The 13,696-nt window shown below is 34.6% G+C and overlaps 1 protein-coding gene across 3 annotated transcripts in view; it reads left to right on the top strand.

Annotated features, from left to right (window-relative positions):
- Positions 1-13,424, top strand: part of LOC110656406 (protein S-acyltransferase 10) — a 29,476-nt gene extending 16,052 nt beyond the window's left edge. For 2 of the 3 annotated variants that reach the window (XM_021813142.2, XM_021813140.2), the window contains 5 exons: positions 7,082-7,191; positions 9,840-9,926; positions 11,138-11,221; positions 12,212-12,277; positions 12,966-13,424. In XM_021813142.2, coding sequence (XP_021668834.1) covers positions 7,082-7,191; positions 9,840-9,926; positions 11,138-11,221; positions 12,212-12,277; positions 12,966-13,140 — 522 coding nt within the window. In that variant the 3' untranslated portion in view covers positions 13,141-13,424. The remainder of the gene's footprint in view (positions 1-7,081; positions 7,192-9,839; positions 9,927-11,137; positions 11,222-12,211; positions 12,278-12,965) is intronic. The other variant, XM_021813141.2, reaches the window with a different exon arrangement.
- The last annotated feature ends 272 nt before the right edge of the window (positions 13,425-13,696 follow it).

Raw genomic sequence — 13,696 nt, 5'->3', positions numbered from 1 at the left:
TGGGATGGTGTATCAACACAAGAGGATTGATAGAGAATGCCATTTTGTGTCATATAAGGCTAGAAGCTTTCTGAAAAATACTCTTTAGCATTATCACTCCTCAACATATTTATAGAAACATTAAACTAGTTTTGAATTTCAGTTCAGAAAGCACAGAAGATAGAAAATAATTCTGAACGATTCTTTATTAAATATAACTAAGTAACACGAGAGTAATCATCAATAAAAGTAACAAAATACCTAAATCTAGTTTTAGAAGTAATGGAAAGAGGACCCTAAATATCAAAATGAACTAACTCAAAAGGGGACGAAGCCCGTTTGTTGACTCCACGTTTAGAAGGTAAATGATGGTACTTAGCAAACTGACATGACTTACACTTTAGGATTGATATTGGTTGAAATTGAGGACATAACTTCTTCAAGGTAGCCAAGGAGGGATGGCTTAGACGACAATGAATTTCTAGAGGAGTTAAGATACTGGAGTAAGCAAGAGTTCGTGATACATGTTTATCTAGGATGTAGATACCTCTAGACTCGTATCTCCTACTAATAATCTGCTTCGTCGTAAGATCCTGAAATAAATAATAATCAGGAAAAAAGAAAACCGAACAATATAAGGCACGAGTAAGCTTACTTATAGAAAGTAAATTAAAGGAAAATTTAGGTAGACATAAAACAGAAGGCAAACAAATAGATGATGTTGGGTTTGCAGTACTAGAACCCATGACGCAAAAAGTAGAACCATCGGCTAAAGTAACAATAGAGGAGGTGGGATGAGACCAAAAAGTTGATAAAAGACTAGAATTACCTGTCATATGATCTGTAGTACCAGAATCAATGACCTATTTGGATGAGGAAGATGCAAGGCACATAGTAGATTTGCCTGATTCAGTGATAGCAGTGACAGGAGAATTGGAGGACTTTAGAGATGCCTAATATTGGAAAAACTGTGCATATTCCTCTGCAAATATTAAGACAGTCATCTCAAAGGAGGAAGAAACTTGATATGAACCTGCCTAATTCCACCTCAAAAGCTAGCTCACAAGGGGAGGTTTGCAAACCCATATATGTAACACCCAAGATCTCCTTGCAGAACCGATGTGGGATGCATCATTCCCGACTCCTTTAGATTGAATGTCCTTGTGAAGCAACCGGAGTCATGACTCGTTCACTCCGACCTCTCCTGAAGAACGAACCTTTGTACATGGCCCACCGATCCATACAGAGTGAGGCTCTGATACCAAATGATATGAACCTGCCTAAATCTACCTCAAAAGCTAGTTTATAAGGGGAGGTTTGCAAACCCATAAATATAACACCCAAGACCTCCCTGCAGAACCAATGTGGGATGCATCAAAACTGTAGACTCATCTACTGCCATATTTGCCATCTAAGACCATTGATTTTTTCTCTGCAGTTTTAGACAATTGTATTTTGTATGACCAGATTCATGGCATTAATAACAAATGATTGCATTTTAGACAATTGTATTTTGTATGACCAGATTCATGGCATTAATAACAAATGATTCCATGGCAATCATTTGTTATTAATGCCATGAATCTGGTCATACAAAATACAATTGTATAAAACTGCAGAGGAAAAATCAATGGTCTTAGATGGCAAATATGACAGTAGATGAGTCTACAGTTTTGATGCATCCCACATTGGTTCTGCAGGGAGGTCTTGGGTGTTATATATATGGGTTTGCAAACCTCCCCTTATAAACTAGCTTTTGAGGTGGATTTAGGCAGGTTCATATCATTTGGTATCTGAGCCTCACTCTGTATGGGTCGGTGGGCCATGTACAAAGGTTCGTTCTTCAGGAGAGGTCGGAGTGAACTGGTAGTTTGTGGAGATTGGCTACTTTCTTTACGAAGGATACGTGTAAATGTGTCATGCAGAAAGGAAATCTCAGAGCTAGATAGGATTTGAGATTTAACAGTCTCATATTTTGAAGGGAGACCTGTAAGAAAACTCATAATAGCCATTTGCTCCAGTTGAGCCTGCTAAACTTTCACATCAGCATTGAAAAGCAACAAAACATTAAGCTCTTCTTATACCTTAAACTCCATAAAATAAGTTGTGAATGACCTATCCTGTTTCTCAGCACGGTAGAATGATTTGCTCACATCATAAATATGGGAAATATTCTCTTTACCAGAATACAGAAAATCTAAGTAATCCATTAATTCCTTAACGAATTTATAGTGATTAATTAAACTGATTATCTCACTATGAATAGAATTCCAAAGTTGCAAAAACAACCGAGCATCCTCTTTAAGCCAAGCTTGCCTTGTATCATCAGTAGGAGGATCATTAGTAAGGTGATCATCCTTATCATTGCTTCGCAAATAGACCCTAATAGTCTTACTCCATTTTAGATAATTTGAATAACTAAGTTTGTATTTCGTAATTTTAGTCATTATCAGAATCACATCAGAAATAATAGCCTTAGTGTCCGCCATTGGATGAAATAAATAAAATTCTGTCAATAAAAACAACACAACCAAATGAACCCAACTCTAGCCAATAACACAAGTATTACTACCCAATCAGTACTTAGATAATTAAGAAAAGCTTGGAAACAGAACCTGAAGTTGTCTAAATAAAGACTGACCGAAAGTAGCTCTTGCAAACAAACTTTGGAGCACCTAAACCTGACCTAGATCAAGCAACAACCCCTCTGAATGAACTAAGGGCACAGAGGCGATGCCGGAAGAAGGAGCCAGAGTCCCAAACGATGATTGATGCGTGAGATAGTGGCAAAAATTAGAATCTGCGAGTGTGGGCCACGCGCGTCACTTTTAGTCATCGGACTTGGTGGGTGGAGTCGCCGGCGGCTTGTCGTCCTTCTTGGGTAGGTGGTGTGATCAAGAATTCACCCTAACATGGTGACTTAATACCACAGACATGATAGGTAGTGGAAACAGAACTTTCAAAGTTCTCTTGGAACAGAGAACTAATCTATAAACTCAATTTTTTCTTTAATCTATAAGGCTTTGGTGCCATGTAGAAATCTTGAATAAAAAATTTTCCATTGAATTTAATTGAGAATGTACAGGTATTAATATACAGAGTTGTTGTACACTAATTAGGAGAGCTAACTCAATAGGAATCCTCATATGACTAGGTAAACTCATTATATAGGACTCTACAAGATTAACGTTCATAACAAGTTAAAAACCAAAATTGTCATATATTATTGGTTTTTATTTTGATTGAATCACCCAATTCTGTCATCTTAAAATTTTCTACACTATTTGTTCATTGAAGTTTGATTGCATATGGAACGACTTTTTATGGACTAGATTAAATCAATATACAAAAATTGATCTTGAATAAAAAGTTGTAAAAATGTCAATCATTGTCAATCTAAACCTAGACAAAATCCTAATTTCATTTTAATGTTTGTTTCTATGTCAAATGCGTCACTAAAGCCTAGTAAAATGTGGACACAAAGTAACTAATTTGTCAACCACAATTAGTTGCATGAGAAGATTAGCAACTTGTTTATGGTATTGTTTACTTGCTAAACCTATTTTGAGGAGCTTGGAGGTAGACCTGGTCAAGGGCTGGTTCAGAACCGGAATGGATGAAACTGAACTGAAATCGGTTAAACTCATATTTGACTTGAACTAAAATTGAACCAAATGGTTTTGGGCCAAACTGCCTTTTTTTTCATTTAAAAATTAAAAAAGAAGATTTTGGATCATTGGATTTGAACCAGATCAAACTGAAACGAGAACTAAAACTAGGACCTGAACCGGATTGGTGGCAGTACGTACTTGAAGGAGGTAACCTGTGTGTGTGTGTGTGTGATGTATGCGTGCCAATAATGTTCAATTGAGTGAGTGCACCATGGGATTTGTGTTGACCATTTATTAGCAACAATAGCTTCAATGGAGGAAGCTTGACTTTGGCTTGGTGTAGCTAGAAGGCAAATGACTTGCAAGATCTTAGGAAGCCTCACAAAGGTCCTCACTAACCTTAAAGGAGGTCAATGCGTCCCATAGAACCTTTGGAAGATCCAAGAGGGTTTCTTAAATTTAGAAGAGGTGAAAAATGCTTGCAACACCTTAGAGAACATGATAAAGGTCTTCACGAATCTTACAGGAGGCTGATGAATCTTGTAATGCAATTTGGGAGCGTGACAAGGTCCTCCATTGACCTTTGGAAGCCAAAGGATTTTATATCACCTTAGGAAGTACCACAAGGGTCTTCAATAAGTTTTGAAAGTTAGGAATGGTGTGATCTTTGGGATAAAAGGGAAAAAAACAAAAATTTGTGGGATATTTCCGTGATGATTTCATTGAAACAAGCATGTCATTTTATAGGCTTCAGCTATACAATTGAATTTTAGTCCTATATAACCTCTAATTCTATAACAACCGATAGTGATGGTCATATGTATGTATAATGATTATATATATGATGGTTATCTACAATGGTTATCTATGAACAAGTATAAATAGGATGATGCTTATCTCTATCCTACTTTATGTTTCAAATTTCCTTCTCCGGGTTAAAATGTATGTAGTCATACTTTGTTGAGAAGGGATTGCAACTACTTGACGATTATTGAGCGTGGTTTTAAATAATAGCAGTTATGTTATGTTACGTAATAGCTATTATTTTTAAGTTTATGGAGGTGTAGTTAGCGATACTCCATTTAAATAATGGCAAAAAGAATTGTAATGGGTAATGGCCATAACAGCTATCATGTAACGGTAACTGTTGTGGCTTAGCAGTTAACGACTTTTACCCACATGGGCAAATAGGGCTTCTTTTTATTTGTTGTGCAAAGAGGCAGACAACTTATTTTGTTTCTAGTTTCTACACTTCTCTATTTGTTTCTCCCAAATTTCCCATCTCAAATTTTCCATCTTCACAAATCTTCATTTCTTGGGCTAAGATTATTTAATAGTGAATGTTTATTTGAAGCAAAGGAGAGCAATTAATCTACATTTCTACATTTATATTCTCCCAACCCATTCAGGATCTTGCTACAATGAACCACGCTCCAAATGCCCATTTAGGATCTAGTTTTTAAATTGATTAATGCTAACAATGTTTAAGAGTGATGGATAACATGTCTTTGTTTAATGTATTTATGCATATTATTTGATTGTGTGTCGTACTTTTAATTATATCTTTAAATATCTATTCATTTCATAAATTTTGCAAATTTTTCAAAACAAAAAAAATTATAGCAATAGACATTTATTTTTACGTTACGACTTCTATAGGTCTGTTTACGTTTTGATAGAGTTGGGAACTCAAATGTAAGGATGCAACATCAATTGTAACTGAAATTGTATTAAGAAACTGGAATTCTCAATTACAAAGCTATTCCTTCTTCTACAATGGCTTCCTTGCTTCCATTCACTAATACAAAAATGAAAATATATATAAAAAAAAAACATGCTCAGAAAGAGGTCCAGGAAGATATGCCGTGCAAGAGATCCTTGCCCCAGCTTTAAGCCGTTTGTTTGGTAATTTCTCTACATACAATTCTTTTTCCTGCTACTCCTTATTATTCTGGAATTTGAGCTGCCTTTTCTTTTAGCATCTTGTCATGATAATGAAGAGAATGGAGCTGTGATAATGTGTAGGAGTGAAATATTATAAATAGGGAGCACTGTAACTAATGAGGGTCAGCCAAGAATTGAATAATACAAAACACTTCTCTCTCTATTTCTCTTTTTCTCTACTTTTTTCTCTCTTGCTCTCTCTTTCCTTCTTTCTCGATATTCTTCCTCTGTTGTTCTCCCTTTCTGTTTCCTTTTATTCTGCAGGTTTGGGGTCTTGGAAACTCTGCTAGGTAACATAATCATGTAAAGAATAACAAATACATAATGTGAATAAACTAAAGAATAAAAAAAAGCTGGTGCTCTCTAACTCTATATTTATAATATTAAGTATAATATGGAATCTAGTTATTAAATGGTGTTGCCATCGTGCATTTGCAGGAAACTTTCGCTAAAATTTGTCAAACAATTAAGAATATTAAAAGGAGAAGAAAAAAAAAGGTGGTTAAATTAAAAAGTTGCAACAAATAACTGTAATATTGAAAAGTCACAATGTCAAACTAACTAGCTAACACTTAGTAGAGAGAGAGAAAGAGAGAGAAAGAGAGTGGAAAAGACTGTTAGGTGGAAGAAATGAATACCTTTTGAGTGTACTGCAAGTCCACTGTCAGCTTGGGAGAATACTAGTAGAAGATGCAGATGTGTGCACGACAGCACTGAGTTGTTTGGTTTTGTTTACTGTCCTTTCCTTTTAATCATAATTTAGATTGCTTGGGGGAGGGTGTAGGTGCTTTTTGCACATAAGATGTAAGTTAAGTTTTGAATTTTAAATTTGTTGAGAAGAATGGGGCCATGGGGGAACTAATTTCTGTGCTTGATTCAAATCCAATTCTCTAGAGTGGACCTTGATTTATATATATTTTTTATTTGTCCTATAGATTCAAATTGCCACGGTGGGGACTGGGGAATCAACTCAAATTACTCAAATAGTACAAGTCAAATAGAAAATGTGCGATTGTAACAGCGTTGGTCCAAATCCTTAGTCCAATATTTTTAAAGGTTTAGGATTAACTCTGTTTCTATAAATGCTTGTGTTTGTAATTCTTATAGTTCAGTTTTTAGTCAATAGAAATTTCCTGCAATTATTGCTTTTGGATTGTGAGATGCAGTTCAATCCTAGATGTGATGCCTATGTTACCTTGGATTTGAAGCCTAAGGATTAAGGAAGCTTACTTGTCAATCCTAAACCTTTATTTACTTTTTTGCTGGTACTGTTCACAGTGCCTTAACTGCACTGCAAATCTCACTCTATAATATGTTTTCCTTCTGCTATTTTGCTGCCTATATAAATTCTCATTGTTTACATACCTATTCTAGCTTTCTTTTAAACTCAAAAGTTAGCCAAGTAACCACCTTTGCAAGCTGTCCTATGTCAAAAAATTAGCAAGTCACATGTGAAGTGGCTGATTAATCAAACATGCTTCTTTGATGTTCTTTATTTTATCTTCAATATAGCTTTTGATTATTACTTAATTCTTTTGATATTGCAGCCTCCACGAGCAAAGCATTGCCATGATTGTGACAAATGTGTTCTTCAATTTGATCATCATTGTGTTTGGCTTGGAACATGCATTGGCTGGGGAAATCATTGTCGATTTTGGTGAGTTAGTGTCTCAATATCCTCAATGAAATGTGTACACAGATTGGTCTCTTCCTTAAAAGTCAGTCATTCATCTCTAATCTCATTTGCCTAATTATTTTCCAGTGCTGAACTAGATATAGTTAAGTCTATCTATTGAACTCAATTTGCAATTGTTTATGTCCTAGGTTAATTGTTGATGTAGTAGATACTCTTCCCTGTAGGCATAGTGTAAATCCTTATTTTGACTCGAGCCTATCTTTGAGGGGACCTATTTGCAAATGTTGTGTTTCTTTTTATCCATTCTAGTAATAGGAAACTTGGTAAGTAATTCTTTTTCTTCTATTGTTGTTTAGCAATTTACTTAATTTTATTTTACTTACATATTAGGTTGTAATATTTTCAGGTATATGTGAGGTTGTAATATTTTTAGTTATATTAGGTTCTTGGTTATGAGAACATATATATCGGTTGGGTTTTTGGCTAGTGTGCTGTCTGTCACATTATCACTTATACCCTTAGTGACATAGGTTAAAGAAAGGAGAAACGCTACTTAGACTTGGTCTACCATGTTGCCATTGACTAAACCAATGGAATGATTTCACATCATCCACAATTTAAGGATAATTAAAAATTAAATCACTTGTTTATTCTTGATTGTTGTAGCATGGAGGGATAATTAAAAATTAAATCATATGTTATGATTTTGTTGGCTTAGTCAACAGATGGTGTGGTAGACTAGGTTTACGGAAGAATTTGTCTTAGAAAAACATCTTCACTGGAACCATCAATATTACTAATCACTGGTCACTGAAAAGCCCATTTGGAGTTACCACTTGTTCGATTCACATTGGAATGAAAAGATACCAGAATTTCATGCATCTTTTTCATCTCATTCCCCTTCAAATCAAAACCACCATCTTCCAACTTAAACTATTTCTGCTACCCATTCACTTGGAAATCTGGTTGGCATTGTCAAAATCTTGTTAAACCTTTTTGGACCACCATAGCTGGGGTAACCTGCTGCTAATATCTTCTTTCCTATTGTACAACAACAACAGCAACAACTAAGCCTTAATCCTGAATTAGTTGGGGTTGACTATGCGGATCCTTTTTCGCCATTTAGCTCTGTTAGACACCAAGATCTGCACTCCTTTCCTGTTGTACACATGCCTTAAAAGTGCTGTGAAAGCCATTGTTTGAATTGAATGGTTACTAAAACTTAAAAATTCTCACAAGTTTAATTACTCATGGTAAATTAACTCTTTATGTGATAATAATTGATGACTTGCTGCTGCCCCATCTCATGATATTTCGAGAATTAGAATAGAAGAAGGAAAAATGAGGAAGAGACATTATTTATATGATATAATAATATTGATCTTATTGTTGCAATATGGAAAAATGATGATTTTCTCAAACAACAAATTGTTGAATTAATTGATTGATGAAAGAAAGTTTTCTCAAACAACAAATCGATTGATTGTTGATAAAAAACTTCACACTGCTGACCATCTTGTGTCGATACTTCTATGAATGATTGTATTATGAAATTGGTGGTTCAAGGTTGATATAAATTTATCCAGGTAAATTGTTGTTGCAGATGGTGCCTCTAGTTATATAACAACACTAGATTTTCAAATTGCACCTCCTGCTACACAAACTACTTTCGTCCATGTACACCCACCTCATATTGCCAATTGACTGCCCCCCTAGAAAAACCTACTCCATTTTATCCTCATAAGCTTGATTATGGGTTTTTTTTTTTATTTTTGACAAATTTAATGGTGGATTGGACCTAGAAAATTTGCATGATTGGTTCAATCATACTGAATTGTAGACAGTTACATACTACTGATTGGGCTATGCTTAGACATTTGATGGTGGAAAAGTTAATTACCCTTCATTGTGGAAGCAGGGAAGTATACTCTGTGTGCTTACTCAAGGTTAGCTATTATTGATTGTGTTGATTACTTGGGGCCTAATGAAGATGAAGGGCAAGGAGCATGCGCTCTTTTGCATTCCTACCTATTTGCAACAATTATGCTTTTGTTAGCCATTCTAGTAACGGGAAACTTAATAAACAATTTTATTTTTTTGTAAGGTTGTTTAATAAGTTTCTATTTTATTTCTTTATTTAAGGTTGTATCCTCGATGGGCATTTTTGGTTTTAAAGGTATTTTGGGCATGAGAACCTAGGGTTTCTACATCAACAGTATTTAAGCTCAAATATTTGATAGCCTTCCATGGAATTTGATTATTTATTAGTTGTAATTACTATTTCCAAGTTTGATATTAACCTTATGCTAGTAGCATTCCATGTTTATATGATGAAGAGAAAGACGATCATAATTGGATTTAAATAATTGTAAACTGTTTTACAATTAGAAATTTATATGTATAAAATTTACTTTCCCTATACCATCTGATATGGATTGGACAGATATAATTTTCTCTTTACTGGTTTTGGAATTCATGAATAAAATATGCTGTGGTCATCTGTAGTTTGATGTGTTCTAGGTCCTTGTGAAATTGATGTTTATGTTCTCCCTTGGCTCTACAATCTGACCAATTAATGAGGTATATCAGTTAGATGTGCATGCTTTTACCATAAACTTATGATGCGCTTTTGATGTTTCCCCATTAATGACATGTGATTTCAACCTTAGGTGGTATATTTGCGAAGAAACGGCATTATGCCTATGGACTGACATATTGTGTATTGCATACTTGAAGGCTAACATCATAAGGGCTTGGTATGATACCCTTTTGATGCCTTTTTTTTTTAATGTCTTTCTAGCAATTTTTAGTCTGTTATGTGATGTGAAAATTCTTTGATACCACATTAACACCTCCAAAGAAAAAGAAACTCAACTCAACTAAGCCTTTATTCCAAAAATTTGGTGTCGGCTATATTAATTCTCTTTCTCCACTCTAATCGATTTTGGGTTAAATTCTCGAAAATGTGTAATGCTTCTAGGTCATGTTGTACTACTCTCCTCCAGGTCAGTTTAGGTCTACTCCTTTTCTTTCTATCATCTAACCTGATGTGCTCTACTTGTCTAACTGCCGTATGTTTACGCTTCACATGACCAAACCGCCTCAATCTCCCTTCTCTCAACTTATCTTCAATTGGCACCACTCCTACCTTTTCTCTAATACTCTCATTACGGACTTTATCTAGTTTAGTATGACCACTCATCCACCTTAACATTCTCATCTCCGCAACTCTTATCTTAAACATATACGACTCATTCAGTGCCCAACACTTACTAGCATATAACATGGCCTGTCATATGACTGTACGGTAAAATTTTCCTTTCAACTTATTAGAAATCTTGCGATCACATAAAACTCCCATGGCACGTCTCCACTATCGTATGACTAACATCCTCCTCACATCCTCCATCTACTTGAAGGACCGAGCCGGGATATTTGAAGTGATTACTTTGGGACAGTACCACTCCATCCAAACTAACTCCTTCCCCATTACCAGTTCGGCATTCACTGAACTTGCAATGCATGTCTTCTATCTTCGTTCTACTTAACTTAAAGCCCTTTGACTCTAGAGTACTTCTCCAAAGGTCTAGCTTTCAATCGACTCCTTCTCGTGTCTCATCTATCAGAACTATATCATCCGCAAATATCATGCACCAAGGGATATTCTTTTGTATATGTTTCGTCAATTCATCTAAAACTAATGTAAAAAGATAAGGGCTTACAGCTGAATCTTGGTATAATCCAACTGAGATAGGAAAATCTCTTGTGTCACCTCCAAAGAAAAAGAAAAATGGAAAAAAGCTAGAAAGAGGTGGGATGGGGCAAGTAAAAGTGAAAGAAAAACAGTTACTCACCTGCAACCTTGCTGGTTCTATTGTTGTTGTGATGAATTTCATTTGGGTCATCTTTTATTTTTTTCATGTAATTTACATTGGATTGGATACTAAAATGATGTTATCATTGGCAGGTGGAAGGATGCAATCATGATACTGTTATTGGTTATTTTATCAATTTCGTTGATCTTTCTTCTCCTCTTCTTGCTTTTCCACAGGTATTTACTGTTTTTAATTTGCTAATTTGTTTCCAGAGCATTGTTTCTTATGTCATTTTCTGGAGTAGCTCAAAATCGTGATGTACTTATATGATATTGTAGATGCATTAAAAATTTATATATTTTTCATTAAATTGGATAATTATGTTTATTTATGTTCACATGGATGAAGGACTAGTGGCGAGGTCTATAAAATAATAATTGATTACGGGATGATGATTAGGAGACACAGCCTGGTAAGCTCATAGTGGGGCGTATTAATAGTGAACTCATATCGCTGAACCTTTCCTAACAGGCTTTAATGCAATCTGCATGTCTTCATTGGATGTTGATCTTACTTGTGTTTACAAAACTTACCCATCTAGTATTTTGCCACTTTCACTATAAATGCCTCTCTTATGATGGATCCTTGTGGCTTAATTTTCAATGATCACTGTCTCTTGCTGCATTTTCTTTGCACTAGACTCTCCCTTTACATCACCTTTTAGCATCCCCTTGACAATATTTAATAACATCCCCATGTTCTCAACACAAGCCCTCCCTATTCACTATTTGTCATTGGAAAGAGTCTTAATCTTCCTTCCATCAATCCTTATCATTTGCTACACTCTTAACCTCTATGATTATTAGACCTTGAGTTTATCTCTGAGAGATTAGGATTGCCTACTCCTCCCATGCATCTCCAACTCGTTCTATCTCGTTGGGTGTTACCTGTACACAACACTGCCTCTCGTCTTCATTTGATGCAAAGAAGAAAGCTTATCTATAGAACCAAGTGGCCTAATCATGTTGTATTTCACAAGGTTTATTGGTTTATATGATATAGAAAAACTTAATTGTGAATAAGCTGAATATGGAAAAAAAAAAAAAAAAACGTTTCTCTTATGAAACTTTATCAAAAAAATGTTTATTATCTGCTTTCATGAGCATAGATTTTGGTTTGCATTGCCATGAGTATGCAAATTACAGAAGCTTATGTTTTTAATGCAGCTACCTTATTTTGACAAATCAGACTACCTATGAACTTGTAAGACGGAGACGCATTCCATATTTAAGGTTTGTTATACTGTTATGCTCTTCTTTAACTTTATATTCAACATATTGTTTTACCCATTTATCAATTTGTTTAAAGATTCCGAAAATTATTATTTATTATTGGATGCATGTATTCTTTCATATTGCTTAGGAAGCTAGAATATGTTGTATGGTAAAAGAATAAAGTGAAATACATTCTTTCAAACCTTCGCTTGAATTTATGGACAATTTGCTAACGCCTTTTTTTTTCCCCCCTTTTTTTGATATTTACTCATTCCGTCTTACAAAGATAAGCATGCTTTCCTTTTTTATCTGTCCTGAATTATATGCCACATTCTTGCTTAAAATAGTATTTTATTTATTAGCTTACTAATATGCCCCTATTTAATATGAATTAAAAAAGTAAAATCTATTAGTTTTAAGAATAATTTAGTAACATGAGTTATTTAAATTTTAATGGGGCAATATGAGTGGAGGGTATGTTAGGAAACAAATAAACAAAATTTATTGTTTTAACTATATTAACTACATTTTCTTAATCCATTTGGAAATATAAGCAAGTCTTATCTTTGTAAGACAGAGAGTAATTAATACTGCCAAGCATGGATTTGTTTCACTAAATTGAAACGGCAGCACTAAATGAGAACTAAATATGTGCCTTTATTAATTTATTTGTTTGATTATTAGTTCACCTTCTGCTGATTTGCAGGGGAATTCCTGAGCGGGTGTATCCATTCAGTAAAGGAGTTTGCAGAAATCTATATGAGTTCTGCTGTGCTCGAAGCAACATATACAAACTGGAAAGATTACCGACAGCCATAGAAATTGAAGAAAAGTCAAGACCACACACATGCTTAGATTTTTTAACATGCCGTTGCTGCTGAAATTGTGCTAAAACGTTTTTCCATTCTAAAAGTTACTGTCATGCACACGTTGCTAACTTGCTATACATCCATTTGTTTAGAGAACATAGGATTGCAGAAGATTAAGTCGGAGCTGTGGGTGGGTTTTGAGTTATTTTTTTTTATTTAATGGTGATTCTATTCCTTTGTTGGATACATCTAAGGATTGTTTGTGTAATGGCTTTTCATTTCTGCGTGAATTATATCACATTTGAGAATTCATGTTGATTTTTCATGATTTCAAGTTCAATTGAGTTTAATCAAAACTTGCATTGTGTTTAAAATTGAACATTTGGGCTTTTGCAGTTCTTGTGTAGTAAATTACACTCGAGCTTTGTTGGAGGCCAATACTAATTAGAGAAAATGTATCATTTATGTATTGTTTTGTGATACGGAAAGCCCAGAAAAGAAAAGTAACCGGAGTTATATGTAAAATCTTTATGGAAAAGAAAATTATCAAATATCTTTCATAGGGAAAAGAAAGGAAATGGATTAATTCGTTTATTTTCCATATTTTGATGGAAAGAAAAGTATGGAA

Source organism: Hevea brasiliensis, chromosome 4, assembly GCF_030052815.1.
Source record: "Hevea brasiliensis isolate MT/VB/25A 57/8 chromosome 4, ASM3005281v1, whole genome shotgun sequence".
Lineage (NCBI taxonomy): Eukaryota > Viridiplantae > Streptophyta > Magnoliopsida > Malpighiales > Euphorbiaceae > Hevea > Hevea brasiliensis.
The sequence above is the reverse complement of the archived record's forward strand: the minus strand, read 5'-3'. Positions and strand labels throughout refer to the sequence as shown.